General features: G+C 42.2%; 1 protein-coding gene, 1 long non-coding RNA gene and 1 pseudogene across 2 annotated transcripts; 2 read left to right on the top strand and 1 right to left on the bottom strand.

Moving 5' to 3' along the window:
* Positions 1-798: 798 nt before the first annotated feature.
* LOC132212695 (interferon alpha-1-like) lies at positions 799-4001 on the bottom strand (annotated as a pseudogene).
* Positions 4002-9722: 5721 nt separating this feature from the next.
* Positions 9723-14341, top strand: KLHL9 (kelch like family member 9). Its single transcript, XM_059656545.1, has one exon. The coding sequence runs from the start codon at positions 10278-10280 to the stop codon at positions 12129-12131; it is 1854 nt and encodes a 617-aa protein (XP_059512528.1). The 5' UTR covers positions 9723-10277; the 3' UTR covers positions 12132-14341.
* A 1544-nt stretch (positions 14342-15885) lies between these two features.
* Positions 15886-20140, top strand: LOC132211873 (uncharacterized). The gene is made up of 4 exons (XR_009447584.1): positions 15886-16013; positions 16298-19119; positions 19410-19490; positions 19592-20140. It is a non-coding gene; the product is annotated as an uncharacterized LOC132211873 (long non-coding RNA).
* The last annotated feature ends 996 nt before the right edge of the window (positions 20141-21136 follow it).

Here is a 21136-nt window from a genome sequence, read left to right on the forward strand (position 1 = left end):
TTGTTTCTTTCTCCACAAAAATCAAAGATATAAGAGAGCATGAACTGTACTGTATTTGTCATGTTCACCTGTATATCATGAGGGCAATGCAGAACCTGGCTTAGAGAAAGTCCATACTTATAATTTTAATGTAATATGATGGGCAAATGAATTGTGCCATCCACTCTTTAATCAAGTTGCATAATCTGGTTTGGTGTTTCTTTTTAGAATAAGAAGTTTACTTTGGCAAACATTTAATATATGCAAAAATACATAAATTGACTAAATATAAAGAACATATTTTATTATAATAACACAATATAAAGATGCCTGTAACTGATATTATATAAACAAAAACAATTTAAATCTTATAAATAAATAAAAATAATTGAATATTGATTGATTGATTGACTGATTTCAGAGAGGGAGAGAGAGCTGGAAACATCAATGATGAGAGAGAATCATTGGTTGGCTGCCTCCTGCATGTGACCCACTGGGCTCAAGCCCACAACCCAGGCACGTTCCCTGACTGGGAATTGAAGCATAACCTCCTGGTTCATAGGTCGGTGCTCAACCACTGAGCCACTATAGCTGGGCAAAATAATTGAATATTTAAATAAATACATCCACATGGGCCTCTAAGCCACTAATGCCTGTAGAGTTGAACATGATATGGCTTAATATTCCTGAAAACATTTGACAAATTGATTTCATTCATGTCATGATTACAGCAGAAACAAAAGGGAGTTCGACATGGGAGAACAGGAGGAAGTGTAATATTGGCAGTTAGTGAGAATCATTTCCGTGTTGAACCAGGTGTCATCCCTTACTCCTTAATCTTTCCTCCAAGTTTGCTGATATAAAGACCAGGATCTCATGGTTTCTGCTCTTGACAGTCTCCCAAGCACAAGTATGTGTTTCTTCTCTTTCTGATAGAGAATAATGCTCTGGAAGTATTTCCCCACAGCCAGGATGGAGTCCTCCTTCATCAGTAGAGTCTCTTCCATCTCCACCTCCTGCCTCAGACAAGCTTCCGAGTGATGATAAAGTCCAGCGCAGAGTTGTTCTCAAATGGTCTTATCTCAAGCAGCAAACAAGCTGTCTTTCCTGAAGAGGTGGACTATCTGCAGGATCAGCTCATGGACGACAGAGCTGGCTTAAGCCTTCTGGAACTGGTGCCGCCAAAGGCTTCCTGGGGGAACCCAAAGTCGTTTCTCTACTTCAGGGAGGAGAAGGGGAAGATTCTCCTCATTTGTACCAGAAGAATCAAGGCCTCCCTTTTAGCCAGGCTGTGGGTCTGAGCCTGTCATAGCCCAGAGAGCAGATGGAGTTGCAGGTGAGTATCACCAGAGCCATCAGGAAGGAAAAGGGTAGGGCCGTTGGGGACCTGGCAAGTGCTGCTGGCCTGGCTGAGCTGGGTGACACTCTGACCTTTGGCCTCTAAGTGAGCAGGGCAGAGGCTCTCTGTGAACCCAGAGTCTAGAAGGGGTGATTTGTGGGCTCTTGATTTTTCCTGACAGCCAACAGCCACCTTGGGGGAGGAGATTGTGACATTTACTCAATGCTGTGGGCACGCATCTCACACAACCTAACTCTCCTGGGTACACTTCACATGTCCAAAAAATTGTATGTATATAAGTCTTGTGCTATTCTTTGTGACCAAAACAAAACTTTCAACTTTTAACATATATGTTGAATCCCTGAGAATGTCCACCCATGTCTTTAAGCCGGAGTACTGAGGATTATGGAGATACACGTATTCAATAATTCACTCCTCTTGAGCACACATCTCAGATACAGTATGCTCATTTTTATTTATATACTGCAGTTATAAAATACTATGCATATCATAAAGTATATGCTTATAATAGAAATTTAAAATGGATAAGTAAACCTATGCTGAAACATTTTTAAAGTGTATTTTTATTATTAAAAGGACATGATTTATCCTCAAAAAATACATACATGCTTCTAGGATGATGTGACCATCTGCAGCAATATGTGTTGCAAGGTAAGTATTACAGGAATACTATGCTATCTCACAGAATCTGAGTCAGAGTTAAGCAATAAGGCCTGATAAGAGGTAAGAATCACCTAACCTCCAGTGACCTCAGAACATTCCATTAATGTTACTTGACTCCTGAGTCTAAGGTTCTGGCTTTCTTGAGTCAAATTCTTAAGACTAGTTTTCTGATTGGCTCACACTGGTTTACCAGCTATAGGCAACAGCAACATAGCTTGCAGGTCCCAATGTCATGGGTGGAGGGCACTTCTTATGGAAGGCTGTGAAAATACATAATACGGCCTATGGAAGTATACCCATTGGCTTCCCAGTGTCTACAAGAATTTTTAGATCACTAAATAACTATTTCGTCAAATGCACTGAATTTTTTCCCCTTATCAGTGGTTCTCGACCTTCTGGCCCTTTAAATACAGTTCCTCATGTTGTGACCCAACCATAAAATTATTTTCGTTGCTACTTCATAACTGTAATGTTGCTACTGTTATGAATCGTAATGTAAATATCTGATATGCAGGATGGTCTTAGGCGACCCCTGTGAAAGGGTCGTTCCACCGCCAAAGGGGTCGCGACCCACAGGTTGAGAACCACTGCCTTAGATAGTCTAAAAAAAAAGGCAGAAGCCAACAATGGCCAGCTAGTATGAGTGAATCAAAATTATACCTATTGTTTTGGTCAGATTGGCAATATATATATTTTTTGGTGTGCTGCAGAATTAAAATCACTGGTCTACATCATTCCCGTTCACACAGTTATAAAGGTGCCCAGTTCAGTGATCCCATCCACTCAACAGATAAAGCGCTTCTAATAAATATCCCAGGGCCAAAGTCCTTAGGTATACTTCGTCTGTCAAAATGCTGTTGTTATGCATTTTGCAACTTATGGGCCAAGTTGAAAATTTGGGAATGCGCAAATCCATACAAAAGAATAAAAAGGAAGAGGGAGAGAAACAAACAAACAAAACCCCCCAAACACTGATTTTTTTAAAAAAGGAGTAGTACTCTCGGATCCTTGCTTCCAAGATAACCAAGAAAAGGAGAAATAGTAGTTATGCCAAATATGCCGAGGCCTATTTGCTGCACCAATTGCACCTGCTGTGTGCACGACAAGGTCATTAAGAAGTTCATCATTCAGCCGTAACCGGTTTGGCTTAGTGGATAGAGCATCAGCCTGTGGACTGAAAGGTCCCAGGTTCGATTCCGGTCAAGGGCATGTACCTTAGTTGCGGACACATCCCCAGTAGGGGGTGTGCAGGAGGCAGCTGATCGGTGTTTCTCTCTCATCGATGTTTCTAACTCTATCCCTCTCCCTCCATCTCTGTAAAAAATCAATAAAATATATATATTTTTTAAAAGTTCATCATTCAAGCCCTGGCTCATGTGCTCAATGGTTAGAGCATTGACCAAGCATCGAAGGATCTCTGGTTCAATTCCTGGTCAAGAGCACATACCTGGGTTGCAAGGTTTGATCCCGGAGTCAGGGTGGGTATGGGAGGCAACTAGTTGATGTCTCTCTCTCACATTGATGTTTCTCCCTCTCTCTTCCACTCTAAAAATCAATGGAAAAAAATTTTCTCACAAAAAGGAAATTTGTCATTCAAAATGAACTAGAGGCCACAGTTGTTAGGAAATTTCCATAGCCAGTGTCTTTGATGCCTGTGTGCTTCCCATCGCCTTCCCTTTTATGCTGTTCAGCTCCTCAGTTGGCTATATGTATGCAGGCTACTTACTTGGGGGTCTTGTTAGACTTCATAAAAAACCTGAGGTTCCTTACCTCTGTAACAAGACTTAGATGGTGCTATTTTCGTATAAATTTGGAGATGGAAAGATGTCTGCAGAGAAATACTACAAATTATCCTGTGGAACCATCCTGTCCAACCCTTAAGACACCACCTTGGGAGACTCAAAAGAAGATTCTACTTTTATTCTTCAAGGCAGTGCCTACATCAAGAATGGAGCCAAATAGATTTAGTTTACAAACACACATCTCGTCATACTTCCATGGTTCAATTGTTTCCTATAATCCTAAGAATGAAATTCAATACTTTGGCATTTATATTAAGACATTTAAAAAATTTTTTTTAATTGATTTCAGAGGACGGGAGAGGGAGAGATAGAAACATCAATGATGAAAGAGAATCATTTTTCGGCTGCCTCCTGCACGCTGCAGACTGGAGATTGAGCCCCAAACCCAGGCATGTACCCTTACTGGGAATTGAACCGTAACCTCCTGGTTCATAGATCGACACTCAATCACTGAACTAAACTGGCCGGGCTATATTAGACATGTTGATGCACCATTCAAATCTCCCTCCCTCTAACTGCAGATGGAACTCCTGGCTGACAGCACTCCTGTGTAAACCCTCTGAAAATTGTTCTTGGCTAAAGTGAGACATTTAGCCCCAAGTTACCTCCCCTTAGGGGTCAGTCCGAGTCAATCACTGCAGGGGGAATCCCTGGTTTTGTCATTCCACCAATGGACTGAAACATGCCTTGTCCAATCAGAACAGCACAATTATATCCTCATTTGCATCTATACCAATCAATAAGAACTGCTCTGTGATGACCAATCAGAATGCATGACACTGACTAATCAGAACTGGATGATTCCGACCAATTAGAACTGTATGAATTTGGAAACCTCATTTGCATTAAATTGGACTCATTGGGAAGTTGGGTGGGAACTTTATAACAGGCAGTCTCCCACTTTGCCTCTGTGGAGTATATTTTCAGTTTCCGCAGAAGGCTGTGTTTGTCCTCTTTGCAAATTGTTTCACCTGAATGAGGTCTCTCCTTTTCTAAATCTCTCCTTTCCCTGCATTTCTTTGGGAATTTTGGGTTACAATAGTCTAAACTGTAAGGGGACCAGGTAGGGTGAAGGTGGGCCCTGGGAAGGCAGAGCCTCCTGGTCCCTCTAAAGTTCTGAGCCCAGGGCAGGGATCCCTGTTGCCCAGACTCAAGGGCAGTACTGATAGCCAGAGATTTGGAAGGGGGCACATGAGAATAACAGAACTTGAGCTTGGGAACAAAGAAAACAGACACAAAACGGGTCCAGACCGCCTGTCACTACTTGAGCCAAATTAAGCAGTGACAAGAATGAGTCATATTATATGATTGTTTATTCCAATAATGCTGGCAGAATGGAGAGAGCAGCAGGTCATCCTGCCCTACTAGCAGGCTGATTATATAGGGGTGAGGAAGAAAACTGCAGGCAAGGGGGAGGAGGAGCAGGAGAATGCCTGCAGGGTCTGTGGTCCGTGTGTCTCCCTCCAGGATCTTGAAGTCCCATAACGAGGTACTAGTAGTTCATTTTCAATGCTGTTAAAACCCAGCTCGGCCAGTTCCTGGGACCTGAGAATGGTCAGTATTCCTGAGGCAAAAACTGCCGGAGGGTGTCAGGGTCTAGGCACAGCAACCAAATCCTATCCTTGTCTGTTCTCAAAATGTACTTTTTTTTTTTTTTTTTTTTTTTGAGCAATGGATTCATCCAGGCCCCAAGGCGTATCTTACTTTTTACAGCTCTGTTTTAATCTTGCAGCACATCCTCCAGCTTCCCAGGGTCTGTAGGAAAGCCTCTTACCTATAGTTAGTAAGGTGAATAATCATTAAATAACTGTGGTCCTATTCTTATTGCATCCCCTTCCCCCTATCACCTCCCTTGCCTCATTTACCTCCCTCTCTGTTGTTAAATCATTAAGTCCTCAGGACAATGAGGTTCTGCTCAACAACCAACAGTCTTAGGAACAAGGCCCTGGGTCTGCTGACTACTGAGACAGAGTGAAACATAATATCTTGACCTCGGTTGTGTTTTAGCTCTGGACCCAGGAAAGCAGAACAGTCCCACAGAACAAATCCTTGTGAAACTGAACAGAGCAACTGCATGGCTGACATCAGGACCAGATGCAATGGTTAGATACCCCTACCCTAACACCAACCACTCAGTAGAGACCACAGCCCAAACTCCATTAGTCACCATGATTAATGATTTTTTCTCTATGTCATCCATCCCCTGGAAGCCAACCGGGGGGAGCCAGGTCTTTGAGCAGGAGCTACCTGTGACTCCGGGCATGGCCCCATCTCCTTAACACGTTAAGCCCCATGTCAGTCACCGGTGACTGACACTATACTTTCCGTCTGGAAGACAAAACAGGCTGGGCGCTTAACGTGTTAATAAGTCCTTTCTTTCTTGGCTGCAAACTCCTATTCGTGTCTTATTGGGCTTTGATGCATGTAGGCAAACGAACCCCTTCAGTCTGGTAACCGAAATCCGAAGGATGCCCAGTGAAGGCAGAGAGTCCTGCCAAGCCCTTGCCGGTCATTCTAGGAAGTGGGCATTTGGGTTTTTACTTTATATATTTTTGTTTTTCTCTCTCTTACCAACTGAGGCCTACATTTGCTATAGTTCTGAGAAAGGCTGGCACATTTTTTTCATTTTTTTTTTTAAATTTGAAGGTAGTCATGGAACCTGTGATTTGGATATTCAAGTATTACATATAGCTTGAATGAAATGAGTGAACCGCACCTCCATCCTTCAGTTGAAGTTGCAAAATCAGTCTTGGCATTGATTTATTAAAAATAAACACGCAAAAAACTTTTGAAAGTAAAACTTCAAATAATACAGAAAATTTAAAAATATAAAGGGGAACACTTTTAATGTAAATGTACGTAATATGTAAGAAAAGGTAAACATGATATGCAAGAAAATATTGAAATACAGTAAATATAGTAAAATAGATCATGAAGTAGATCTGTATATTAAAAGGCCGTCTACGCTGGGTTGGTGCCCCTTATGTACTGGATGCATTAACTCATAGTGGCTTCATACTACTGAAACTGGCAGTTAACAATAAACATGTTTAGGTATTATATCATAGAGTCTAGAGATATAGGTGTAGGCTTTAACTAAATGTTTCAATTGCTTTGGTTGTCACATGGCTTAGAGTCAAAGATTAAGAAAAGGTTGGTCATGTTCTGAAGGCGCGCCTACTAAGCAAGTTCTAGGAGAAATGTGTAAAAGTACACTTTTGCTTGACATAATAGAAAATACAACTAGTTAAGCACAAAACAATGTAAGTTAATGGCGATGGTCACAAGATGTATAGCTTCTGCTTTTTGCTTTAGAGATATCTGACACAATTATGAAATATTTATTCAGAATCTTGGTTCGTCAACACAGCACCCCTTATTCTCACAATAAAGTTGCTGATGTCCTGTTTCTTTGTCAAACAGGAGGAGATAGCTCAGGGTCACAAGGAGAATTTATGAGTGCGTTTTACATAAGGAATAAAAGTTGCCACCAGCTGCTGATGCCCAGAAGTTTGGTTGCACAAAATGTTATCTGTTATTGAAGAAAGAGTCTTTCCCTTCGGTTCTCTGGAACTCTCCCCCCGCCCCATTGCCCCCCACCTCCCTTGCCACATAAAAGCTCCCTACTTTTGCTTTGTCAGAAAGAAAGATTTGAAAGATCTTGCTCTCCTGTCCTCTATCTTTAGCCAAATTGAAACCTTTCTCATCTCGAACCGCCAGTGTTGCAGAGTTTGGCTTACTAGTGCATTGGGCATGCAAAACAATTTTGGGAGGTGGTTCAGTAGCAGTACTGATAAGTATTGTGACCAATTTAACATTTCATGATGAAGGCAGAAATGATGCATTGCACTGGTCCGTAATAATTGTTTTTTTGTGTGTGTTTTTTAAAATATATATTTCTTTATTGATTTCAGAGAGGGAGAGAGAGATAGAAACATCAATGATAAGAGAGAATCATTGTTTGGCTGCCTCCTGCACACCCCCTACTGGGGATTGAGCCCACAACCCGGGCATGTGCCCTTGGCCAGAATCGAACCTGGGACCCTTCAGTCCGCAGGCCAACACTCTATCCACTGAGCCAAAACAGCTAGGGCAATAATTGTTTTATTAAGAGCACAGAACTGATTCCATGGCTGTCAATCATTCTCGGAAGCTTGATAAAAAAGAGAAAAGTACCATGATTTCTTCCTCTCACAAATTTCCAGGTACAGCAGCTCTCTGCTTGCATTCCCATAGAGAGACTGAGTTCTTGGAAGTCCATCTTCAGGTCCAGTATGGAGTTTTCATGGCTTAGGAGAGTCCTTCCATCCCCAGCTCTGACACCAAGCAGGTCTCCAGGACGTCCGAATGCTGGTCAAGTCCAGTGAGGATTTTCTCCAGGCTAGTTTCATTCCAACCAACCTCTTATGCTGAACATCTTGAAAACTCGCTGAAGGATTTGGTGGAGGACAGCAGTGGTCCAAGCCTCTGGACCTTGCTGCCATCTCCCCAGAAACAACAGGAAGCAATTGGGACCAGCTAAATGTCCATGGGTAGGGGACTCCCTAAATGCTTTAGGACACACTCACTCAGTGGGAAACAATACAACTGTTAAATAAAATAAAGAAGTTCTCTATATATTAATATGGGAAGATTTCCAAGTGAAAAGAGATAGGTGCAGAACAGTGAGTATGATATGCTATCTTTTATTAAAAAATAGGGATAGTGTAAAAAGAATGTAGCTATATTCTGATTAGTTTGCATATGCATAAGTAACCTAGAAGAATTTAAGACAGTAATACAAATTGTGGATAATGTTGGAGTAATATGTCAAAGTATACGGTACAATTATTCATATGCCAAACTTAAATTTACTAGTAATTAAAGAAGAAATTCAAGTTAATAAAATATCTGTAAAGGAAATATTAATAGAGGGAAATGCATACTCTAGCATTGCTGGTGATGTTTTGGAAAGAAATATTCATCCTGAATTCAGTATTCTACCTTTAGAATATACCCCCAAACAGGGCAAAGTGTCCACATTCTATGCTTATTACAGATTGTATAAAACAATGGAGGATAAGAAGGTATGTATTCAGAAATAAATAATGGGCAAAGGAAACTATTGTATGTGTAATTACTGGACAATTGTGTAGTCATTTAACATTTGTGAGTGGAAAAGAGAAGCATAAAAAAATTACTGATGATGGAATTCCACTGGGAGGCAAAAAATAAAAAGGTTTTATTATTTACATAGCATGGTCACAATTGGGTATTGAAGAGACAAATGAAATGTATTTTAAATGATTAAAATTTTGAAAATATGAACCACAGTTATAATTGAGATGTCCATGAAATGGCGTGGGATATAAATTATAAAGCCTTTTATAGAGGAAAAATTCTAAGCATCTTCCCCTCCTAGGTCTGCCTCGTTTCCTTTCAGTTTACAGCCAGTGGTTCTCAACCTTCCTAATGCTGCGACCCTTTAATACAGTTGCTCATGTTGTGGTGACCCCAACCATAAAAGTATTTTCGTTGCTACTTCATAACTAATTTTGCTACTGTTATGAATCGTAATGTAAATATCTGATAGGCAAGATGTATTTTTAGGGGTCGCGATCCACAGGTTGAGAACCGCTGGTACACAAAAGCCGCTTTTCATTGTTATTCAAAAAGCAGAAGTCAGGATGCGTAAACCTTAAAGAACACACATTGGCGGGGCGCGCCCAGGTGCTGTTAAGCGTTCACACCAAAGGCGCAGCATAAGTGCGCGCACCGATTCCGGCCTTTCTCCCACAAAGTGACCAGAGGCCCAGCGCGCGGACCCCTCGCAGCCCCCTCCCCGCCCCCGCCCCCGCCCTGCGCGTCCCTCCCCTCCCCCCCGCCGCTCTCCGCCGAGTCGGGCGACCGCGCAGGCGCAGTAGCTGCCGCGGCCGCTCCTAGCCCGAGGGATCCTGGGACTCGCTCGGCCTTTCCGGAAGGGGCGGCTGGGCGTCGGCGTCGGGGCTCGGCCGGTGTACCAGGCCCGCGTTCCAGGCCCTTCCTCCCAGGCTGGCCCGGAGCCGCGGCGACGCTCTCGTGACCGCGGAGGACGCGACGAGCCGGGCGGTTCGCGGAGGTGCCCGTCCTCACCGCCGAGGGAGCCGGAGCGGGCTGACGTGGCGGCGCCTCCCCCTCGCCTGGAGCGGAACTGCCGGAGGAGCCACCGCGCGGGCCGCCGGACCAGGTGAACCGGGTTCCCTCGCCGCCTGCGGGGGATGAATCAGCCGCGTAACAGTCAGCGTTGAGGCGCCCAGCCCGTGGCGGTCCTGCTGCGCCGCAGCTTAACGGGGGTGACCGGCTGGCCTGCCTGCGGGGCGCCGCGGTGACCGCTTGCCCTTGACCGGGAAAGCGAGCCGCCCGGCTCCGGGGACATCTTTGTTTCCTTGAAAGCGCTCCGGTGTCCCCCCCATCCCCCTTTCTCCGGCGCGCGTCTTGGTGCCAGAGGCTCTTCCATGAAAGTGTCGCTGGGTAACGGAGACATGGGCGTCTCCGCCCATTTACAGCCTTGCAAGGCCGGAACCACACGCATTTTTACCAGCAACACGCACAGTGCGGTGGTCCTGCAAGGCTTTGATCAGCTTCGGATCGAAGGGCTGCTCTGTGATGTGACTCTGGTGCCCGGGGATGGCGAGGAGGTCTTTCGCGTGCACCGGGCGATGATGGCGTCGGCCAGCGATTATTTCAAGGCCATGTTCACCGGCGGGATGAAAGAACAAGACTTAATGTGCATCAAGCTTCATGGCGTGAACAAGGTTGGTCTGAAGAAGATCATTGACTTTATTTACACTGCAAAACTTTCTCTTAATATGGACAGCCTTCAGGACACCCTTGAAGCTGCCAGCTTTTTACAGATTTTACCTGTTTTGGATTTCTGCAAAGTGTTTCTTATTTCAGGAGTCTCTTTGGATAACTGTGTTGAGGTGGGGCGAATAGCTAACACCTATAATCTCATAGAGGTGGACAAATACGTCAATAATTTCATCCTGAAGAATTTCACTGCGTTGTTGAGTACTGGCGAGTTCCTGAAACTCCCCTTCGAACGCCTGGCCTTTGTGCTTTCCAGTAATAGTCTGAAGCACTGTACTGAACTTGAGCTGTTCAAGGCCGCCTGTCGCTGGCTAAGACTGGAAGATCCTCGGATGGACTATGCTGCAAAATTAATGAAGAATATTCGATTTCCACTCATGACACCGCAGGACCTCATCAATTACGTGCAGACAGTCGATTTCATGAGAACAGACAACACCTGTGTGAATTTGCTTCTGGAAGCTAGCAATTACCAAATGATGCCATACATGCAGCCGGTGATGCAGTCAGATAGAACAGCCATCAGATCCGACTCGACACACTTGGTAACCTTAGGAGGAGTTTTGAGGCAGCAGCTGGTTGTCAGTAAAGAATTGCGGATGTATGACGAAAGGTCACAGGAGTGGAGGTCTTTAGCCCCCATGGATGCTCCTCGTTACCAGCATGGCATTGCTGTCATTGGAAACTTTCTCTATGTAGTTGGTGGTCAAAGTAATTACGATACAAAAGGAAAAACTGCTGTTGATACAGTTTTCAGATTTGACCCTCGGTATAATAAATGGATGCAGGTTGCATCACTAAATGAAAAGCGTACGTTCTTCCACTTGAGTGCCCTCAAAGGACATTTGTATGCTGTTGGTGGGCGAAGTGCAGCTGGTGAACTGGCCACAGTAGAATGCTACAATCCAAGAATGAACGAGTGGAGCTATGTTGCAAAAATGAGTGAACCCCACTACGGCCATGCAGGAACAGTCTATGGAGGCTTGATGTATATTTCAGGAGGAATTACTCATGACACTTTCCAAAATGAGCTCATGTGTTTTGACCCAGATACAGACAAATGGACACAGAAAGCTCCAATGACTACAGTCAGGGGCCTGCATTGCATGTGTACAGTTGGAGACAAGCTCTATGTCATTGGTGGCAATCACTTCAGAGGAACAAGTGATTATGATGATGTCCTGAGCTGTGAATACTATTCACCAACCCTTGACCAGTGGACACCAATTGCTGCTATGTTAAGAGGTCAAAGTGATGTTGGAGTTGCTGTCTTTGAAAATAAAATCTATGTTGTAGGTGGATATTCTTGGAATAATCGTTGTATGGTAGAAATTGTCCAGAAATATGATCCAGAAAAGGATGAGTGGCATAAAGTTTTTGATCTTCCAGAGTCACTTGGTGGCATTCGAGCTTGTACTCTCACAGTTTTTCCACCGGAAGAAAACCCAGGGTTACCTTCTAGAGAATCACCTCTTTCAGCACCTTCAGATCATTCCTAGGACAAAGGTGTTATATCTTTGTGGTGCATAATGGATGATCTCATCCTTCCCCTTCAGTTATAACTTCCAATGATTGGTCAAGTTATTAGAGAGAAAGGTAACTGATGTTGTTTGTATTGTTTGGCTTAATATGTTTATCAAATGTTTAAATGCATTCTGAAAATATTCAACATAGCCAGCTGTTTTAACACACAAAAAGATAATGTAAAAAATGTTAGATGTCTTTTGTGGTGTTATGTCAGTCAGACTGTAGGGTGATTGTAGTAAATGTATAGTAATGTTCATCATGCTTCAAAGTTGAAAGTTTTCGTCTTTTCTTACAAAACATCAAAGGGTGGCTGCCAGCTCTAACCTAAAATAATAAGGAAAAGGTCACCAAGTATTATTAGCTACTTCTCTTTTTTTTCTCATAGAATTTTTGACATAGCTGCCAACTCACTAGATTGTGTGGGTGTATTCAGAATATGTGAAGTTTCTTAGGCAGACAGGAGAAATAATAAACTCAGAAATATTAACTTGAAAAAAAAATCAGTATAGCCCTAAGTCAGAGTTTGTATTTCTGGAGAGAGTGAGAAAAAGAGAAAATGCACACAAATACATATGTACATACATACATACATATGTATATAAATATACATGCACATATCTCATTTTTAAATTGATTGGCACTTCAAGTAGAGAGTAATTGCTTTTAAATTTAAATTCTACCTAGCAGCTATTCCTATTCAAATGGGAATTCAGAATCAGAGTATAAATGTCTATATAGTCATGCTGACTGAATTGAAATAGATAAGTACTATAACATATTGAATTGACAACCAAGTTTAGCGTTTGACTAAGTTGTTCCTGCCAGATGAAACTTATTACTTTTTCTGCTTGTATATTGTTTTCTTAGAGTTAGTTGCTTTTATACAGATTACTTAGCAGAGCTCAGGTTTCAGAGCATTGCTTTTGCTCAGTAAATTTAGGCTCTACTTTCTACCTTTTAGCTCAGTAATACTTATGATTATAAAAGCAAAGAAAGAAACATGCTGAACAAAGCTATATGATTTTCAATTCAGTCTCCCAGTTTAGTCATTCTAACAAGATTATTTGATTTGGGGTGGCTGCCCTGGTGCTGCTCCCTCCCATGCATCCTGAGCTTTGTGTGATCTGCCTCAAGCCATGATCTGTGTAAGCAACAGATAAACTCTGTTCTGCATCAGATCAGAAAAATGTCCTTTTGGCTATGTCTAAAGGACAGGACAAACTTCAGATTCCCTAAGGAGCCAGCTACAGAAAGCGCAGGACACTGCTATCTCTTGCAGGCAGTACTAAAGTAGATCTCCATGTTCTTCAATACCAAGGCATCCCTATTTGTTGAGAACTACCTTGGGAGATCTTAATGGGACCTTATCAGCAAAAGGAATCACAGGAGTCCTCTGTAGTAATTCCTTTTTTAGAATATTTTTTAAATTGATTTTATATATAGAGAGAGAGGAAGGGAAAGGGAAAGAGAAACATTGGTCGGCTGCCTCCTGCACGCCCCCTACTGGGAATTGAGCCCACAACCTGGGCATGTGCCCTGACCAGGAATCAAACAGGTGACCTCTCAGTTCATGGGACGACGCTCAACCAACTGAGCCACACTGGCCAGGGCTGTAAGTAATTCTGAAGTACTTTCCTGGAAAGTCTACCTGAAGAAAAAATTTACATATATACACTTAACATACACGTATATGTATGTGTATATCCCTATACTTAGGAAATTGTCATAGTGTAAGTCAGGAACATCCTTCTTATTATTGACAATACCATAATAAAACTCAGGAACCACAGCAAAAGGAATTGGCTTCCAGGGATCTGAACTTCACTGCCCATACAAGTGTTGATTCATTTCAATGCTTTTCATGATTTCTGCATTGGCAGAAGTTTTCATACTTCTATGTGTTTTTTTTAATGACTCGATTTTTTATTACTAAAAATAACACATTTGAGTATATTTAGAAAATAGAAAATGTAGAAATGGCTGTGCATAGAAATTAGCCTTGTGCATAGAATAAGCAAGAAATGGCATCCTAATTATTTCCTTGATTATTAATGAGGTTAAATATTTGTTTCCTTTGATCAGATGTTCTTGTCCTTTGCCTTTGTAGTACCTATTGGGGTTGCCTTGTTTTTCATATCAAGTTATATGATCTCTTTATATAATAAATATAATTTAACTGGCATTTGTTCACATTGATTTTTTTCCTCAGTATTGTAACCGAACAACCAATGGGTCCGGCCTGTCTGTCACTACTTGAGCCAATTAAACAGCGACAGAGTTGAGTCATATATAAGTGTTTATTCCAATAATGCTCTCCCCTCCCCACAAATCAGCTAGAGGGACAAAGATTACATGGAAAAGTAGGCAAGATATAGTGGTTACAGGTTACAGGCAAATGGGGGTTGGGGAGGTCACAGAGGGTGGGTGCCTCTGGGACCAAATTATCTCAGCAACAAAGTTGTTAATCTAGGCAGTTCTCAGAAAAGGAGGATGGACTGCATTTCGATATTAGCTCCCATGTTCCAGAGCGTACAACTCTCAACCAGGTTAGAATGTGCTTTTTCTAATCAGAGCAGAAAAATCATGGTTAACAAAGCATGATTAATATTATAATTATAGCTAGTCCCCAATATTGTATTTCTACCCCTAACAGTATTACAGTTTTACAAAGGCAGGGCCATTCAGTTAATTTTTGAGATCAAAATTGCTTTTTCTTTGCATTTTGACCTTTTGGAGTTAATTTTCCTGTTTTTTTACATAGTACTGATGTCACATTCCTTGCCCTTTATCCTATTGCTTTGGCAGTGCCAATTCTTAACATGCTAAAGTGGCATTAACTGCTTGTGTCCTGTTTAATAGTTTTTCTTTCTGGTTGAAATGAAGAGTAATTTTTATTGAAATCTTTATTTTAGTAAGAATATTAATCTTTATTTACAGCAAATATTTTCCCATCATTTTTTAGTATATGTATTAATATACACCTTATTTTTGTAATGTAGTGAGATTAGTTTTTCTTTTATCACTTTAAAAATGCTTTCTTAATTTTTTCCCGTGATGAGGTGGTATAATTATCCTAGTATTTTTGTTGTTATGGATATGACTCTTTACTAGACTTCTGATAAAAAAATTTATGTTTTCTTTTTTAAGGTGCTCAATTTTTTTATTGTGGTAAAGTACACATAACAACATTTATCATTTTAACCATGTTTAATTGGAAACTTCAGTGGCATTACATACATTCACGTTGTGCAACCATCATCATCAAAAGGTTTTTCGGAAAGAATGAATGAATGTAATGAGATTGTAAAGGACCTTGTGTAAGCCATCCTAAGGAGTCTGACCTATATTCTCTAGGCAATAAAAAAAAAAAAAGGTACATGTAATGGGCATAAGAAAGGAAAAAGCAATCAAAAAGCATTTGGAAGACTAAATTTACAATAATGACTCTCAACCTTGACTACACATTAGAAATTTTTAAAATCAATCATGCCTGGGTCACACCCCACACCAAGTCAATCAGAACCTTTGGGGAATAAGACTAAAAACATTCCAGGTGATTCCAATGTGCAGCTAAGGCTGAGAACAGTGAATGCTAGAGCAAGGATTCTGCTTAAAATCAAAATGTGGTCCCCAGTTCATCAGCATCACCTGGGAGCTTACTGTATATTTTCAAGTTGTTATCTATGTTCCATCACCACTTTCTGAATAATCTTCACTTTCTCACTTAGACCATTGTAAGAAGAATTTTTGTGAGTTTGAGTCAAACTGTCGACAAATGCCGGGAAGTAAAATCTCAATAGAATGAGATAAAGGAGAATGGTGTTTTGCATCTTGTTTTATACATTACAATCAAAGTGAGTTACATGAAATCCATTGGTGATACATTAGGGAGGTGGGAGAAAGCAAAGTGAAATTTTTGGGATCAGATAAAAAATAAAATGATAATGAAGTGGGGTGAAGCTTCGTGGAACCATTCTCCCTTGCTCAGGGGTCACCACCTGCACATCCCAGGGCACCTGGCTGCCTTGTGCTTTGTCCAGTGGCAAAGGCCTCTCCAGGGATCAGGGGGAAGCAGGGAAGTAAGTCTTGAGTTTCTTGTGATTTAGATTCTAAACTGTGATGATGAAATTCTCCACAGACCAGAACATTCTCAGCTCTGAGCTCCCCATGCACGAGGGATGTTGGCTTTGAGCGGGCAGGATCTACCCGAGAGGCCTCAGAACTCGTGAGCACATACTCGGTTCCTGTGATTGCTTCCCGGTGAGCAGGGAGCAATAACGTTGCAGAGGAGTGTCCGAAGTTCTGGAAGCCAGAGGTCCGAAATCCAGAGGCTCTAGAAGGGACCTGAAACTGCTCAGCCAAGGTTTACAATAAGCAACATCTAACAGGTCAGAGGTCACTGTCAGCTGGGTGTGGCTGACATCTCAGAAGCATCTGACATTGACCACATCCTCTATTTGAAGTCTGACCTTCATCTGGCTTCTGTGCCACCATCGCCTGTTTTCCTGACCCTCCCCTCTCCTTTGTTAACCATCCCCTTTCATTTTAGGGACTATTGGTGTTCCTCACAGTTCTAAGCTCGGTGCCACACTTAATCCTCTCTGCACATAGTCTCGACCTCCCAAATTGTTCCAAATGTCATTTCCATGGTTATGACTGGCATATGTACATCCTTAGTCAGAATCATGTCTCCAAACATGAGACCCATATTTCTACTGGCTACCCTAGAATACCTCCACTGAACATGTCCAAAATTGAATATATATTTTTAGCCTTTCTTGCCCTTAGGCCCTGCTCTAGTTTCTGTGTTCCCTGCCCATATGAAAGGGCTCCGTCATTCTTCCACTCAAGGTAGACGTGGACATTATCCTTGAGTCCTCAAATATGCAATTAACAAAGCAAATAAGACAGAGTCCAGTTTCTAATGAGCTGATTTGCTGAAGATGCCTTCATACCTACTGCTTTAGTCTAGTTCAGGTTTTGATAACAAAATACCACAAAGTGGGTAGCTTATTAACAACAGATTTACGATCATTGCTTCAGCATGGTCAGAGGGCCTTCTGGGTCGCAGACTTCTTGTATTCTCACTAGCTAGAAGGGAGGAGGGACCTTCGGGAGCCTTTTTTAAAATATGGGCAGTAATCCCCTTTATGAGGTCTGGGCCCTCACAACTTAAGCACCTTCCGAAGGTCCCACCTACATCACTCCAGGCACAGGATTTAAAAAAATAATTTGGGAGGACACTAACATTCAGATACTAGCACCTACCATTTAAAGCAGTGGTTCTCAACCTGTGGGTCGCGACCCCTTTGGGTGTCGAACGACCCTTTCACAGGGGTCGCCTAAGGCCATCGGAAGACACATATAATTACATATTGTTTTTGTGATTAATCACTATGCTTTAATTATGTTCAATTTGTAACAATGAAATTGGGGGTCAGCACAACATGAGGAACTGTATTAAAGGGTCGCGGCATTAGGAAGGTTGAGAACCACTGATTTAAAGAGTAGGAATCTAGAAAGCTGAGGCAACCTGGCTTCCTATGCAAAATAAAAAGAGTAAAGAAGAGTTCAGGGTCAGAGTTGAAAATTACTCACATGATAATGTTTATGCAGTTACACATTTAGGTTAAAGCTGTTTCCTTTTGTTTGAAAAGACTAGGCTTGGATTGAAACCACTAGAGGTCCTTTGGGAAGTTAGATTTAATTCAAAATACAAAAGATTCAAATTGATGATTTTGTCTAAATTGTCTTCTCATTGTCCAATGCTAAACAGAAAAACTGTTGACAATATCTAGATGAATATCTAACAGCTGGTGAAGTTAAAAATTATTTTCTGCTATGAAGGCAAAGTAAAAGTTAAGTACCCAAAAGTAAATGTTAAGAAAATAATTAAAAATTTCAAAAATATTTAGTAGTTTTGAATGATTTTAAATTATATCAGTAGTATTTTGAAGTATATAAATTTTTATTTGAATATGTAATTGGATAAATTACTGTTTATTTAAGTTAATGTAGAACATTAAACACTCCTTGCTGGCTGGGCCCCAGGGTTAGGAGTCCCTGCAGGGTAATATGAAATTGGGTGCTAGAATAGCGCAGAACATGGGGAGCCAGCACGCACTCACTGCTGCCTTAAGATTCATTGCTGGTACCCGAAACTCCAGTGACCCCAGCTTGCTTGAGCCCTGGGAGAGACCAGCAAGCCCGTGCCCCTAGATGAGGACTTAAAACGAGGCTCACAGCCACCTGGTACCGGTACCGGGCTCTGAGCCAAGGAACCCCCAGACTCTTTCTTCCCTTGCCTCCTGTCTCCTCTGCTTCTGCCCTGACAGTGCACCTGCCTCAGCAGGCTTGGATTTCGTGGGCGCATGCCCCTGAGGGGGAACTGGAGCTGCTGTGGCTCGCAGACCCAGAGTTCTGCCTCCTGCCACCCCCCCTGCCAGTTCCCCAGCCAAAGCGCCCCTCCACGCTGTGGCTGTGCGCTGGGGAGGAGGAGGGATGCGGGTTATTGGCTCCATCCCAGGGCGAGGTCCCCTGGTGGCCGTTCATTGTTAAGACAATGGGACTGAAAATCTTCTCACCTGATACTTGCTCTAATCACTGAGCCACGCCATCCAGGGCTGTGTGATCTATTTGATCAGTTACTAGTCTTCTTATGTTTATGCAAATAATAAGACCAAACTAAAACTGGACTTAATGCAGGCTTTCTAAAAATGAGAGTAATCTCGGGGAGCAAAATTATATGCTAATAAAAACCACAATACTCAGTTGTGGATATTGGACTCCACTACAATGAACTGTCTTCAAAGTTTTGTTTTTAAGGCTATGTCTGCACGCCACACAGAACTCAGACCTGATGACATCACCAGAGATGTTCAAACTACAGATAATCCATCAGGTTGTCATTGCTTGATGCCATTCCAACGAAAGCCTTACATCTGGAAATCTTCTCAAATGGTTTATAATTTGCTATGTGTTTTGTTTTCTTCTCTTTTCATAAAACGTATGCCTATGTCCTTATTTACCTGATTGCTTACTCACACAATATAAGCCTCACTTCAGAAGCCAGCTGCATCACTGTGTCCTAAAGTGAAACAACAATTTGGAATTATAATTGAGCCAATAAAATATGGACAGTCTATTGGCTTCGCTTGAAACTGCTTTCCCTTTTCTGTCTAAATGGTTCAGACAGAAAAGGCTCACAGTTTCTCATGGGGGAAATCTTAGAATATTTCTCTTAACTTTAGTACGATGGACAGAAGGGCTTCAGACAGGTGTGACACACCAGCCTCCAGGGAAGCCGCTCCTCCAAAATCACCTGGAACACTGTAAGTATGTCCCTTTATCACATGTGTTTACATCTCACCAGATCTTTAGTTGCCATAAGCCTGCTCACTTTTGAATTATGCCTTTTAATCTTCTTTTCAAGTTTATTACTTTTAGAGTACAATAAGAATGCCAGCTTGTCTATCGCGTCATCCTCTGGACATTGCTTATGTCACCTCCCGGGGACACCAGGCTGACCTGGACTTTGCAGAATCCCTCTTCCCTGCATGAAGACTCCCCTTCCCGTTCGCTCCTCCTTCCTCAGTCAGACAGGAAGAACCTCTGAGCCTTGGGATAGGCAGGACTATGCCCCTTGACAGCAGAAAGCAGTTACAAGAAGATGGAGATATTCACCCATTTATCTCCTTGTAAGATTACAAGGCTTAAGTTCTTGAAGGGAGAGAGTAATACCACTGTGGTCAGCTAGTTATTAATAATAGGACAGAAGCAAAGGGAAGGTCAGATATTATAGGCTTGTCATTTGCGCGGTTTCACCAGGAAGCTGCAACTTTGCACTCCCAAGGGAGCCACTGGCCTATTCCCTGCATAACACTGGGGAAAGGGATCCAACGAAGGAAAGACAGATGCATGTCCAGTAAAGTTGGGGTGACCTAGGGAAGATACTTCTGTGTCAGTCACTCTGGAGGACAGATCATTGGCCAAAATGAGCGTGGCCACTGCAAGCATGCAAATATTTGGGAATACACAATCTTCTAAACAAAGGAGTTCTCTCTCTTGTTGCTCTTACGCTCTTGGCTTCCTTGCATTTCCCCTGCTTCCTCGATAGCCATGTGGCCATGTGGACCCCACATGCCATGGACTGATGGACTACAGTGGGGAACACAGATTATGCGAGCCCGATGCTGGGTTGGATTCTGCTCTAACATGGAAAGGAAACTCTGGACATAGACTGATTCTAGTCCTATTGAAACCCTAGCTATGCTTCCATGACTGGGCAAAGGGAAATGGAATTTTGGAAACTCAGGGACATAATGCCATGGAAAGACAGCTTTCTACAATATCACATCCTCCTGTGTGAGTCTCTGTTTCTTGGGATATCGCAACTAGCAACTGGGGGAGATGAGGACCTCTCTTGTCTGTTATACCCATATCTATATACAGTATTCATTTAATAATTCTGATACCCGGCACAATTTCCCCTTCCCCTCTGCTTTCTGGATCCCACTCCTTCACTCCCATATCTTTCCCTTTCACGCCAAGTAGAAATCCCCAGTGTGTTTCCTTCATTCACTCCTCATTACGCTGTAACTGCCCATTCATGCCGCTGTTTCCTTTTTCATTAAGGTTTCCGGCTGTCAGTTTTTCCTTCAGAGTACAAAGCCACCAATTGAAAGCAAAAGTTGAGTGAAAGTTCTAGGCTTTAGGGAAACTCTCATATGAAAGGATTTTTTCCCTCCCTGAGAAAGTTTTTGGAAAGGGAATGTCCCTGTTGCAATGATGTAACAGTAGCTGTAGCAAAAAAGGAAATAGAAAGTAGGATCCATTTTACTCTGTGGACTGTTAAAAAAATTTGTATGAGAAGGGTGCCACCTACTGGCCAAGATGGATAAAGACTGAAACAAGGTCTAGGGATCTGGCTTCTTATATATGCAGAAGTCTGTCTTGCAGATTTATCTTTAGAGTTTCA

This window comes from Myotis daubentonii, chromosome 11 (genome assembly GCF_963259705.1).
Source record: "Myotis daubentonii chromosome 11, mMyoDau2.1, whole genome shotgun sequence".
Taxonomy (NCBI): domain Eukaryota; kingdom Metazoa; phylum Chordata; class Mammalia; order Chiroptera; family Vespertilionidae; genus Myotis; species Myotis daubentonii.

What these genes read in the sequence shown, in the direction of transcription:
- KLHL9 (XM_059656545.1), top strand. Translation starts at nt 10,278, where the DNA reads ATGAAAGTGTCGCTGGGTAACGGAGACATGGGCGTCTCCGCCCATTTA.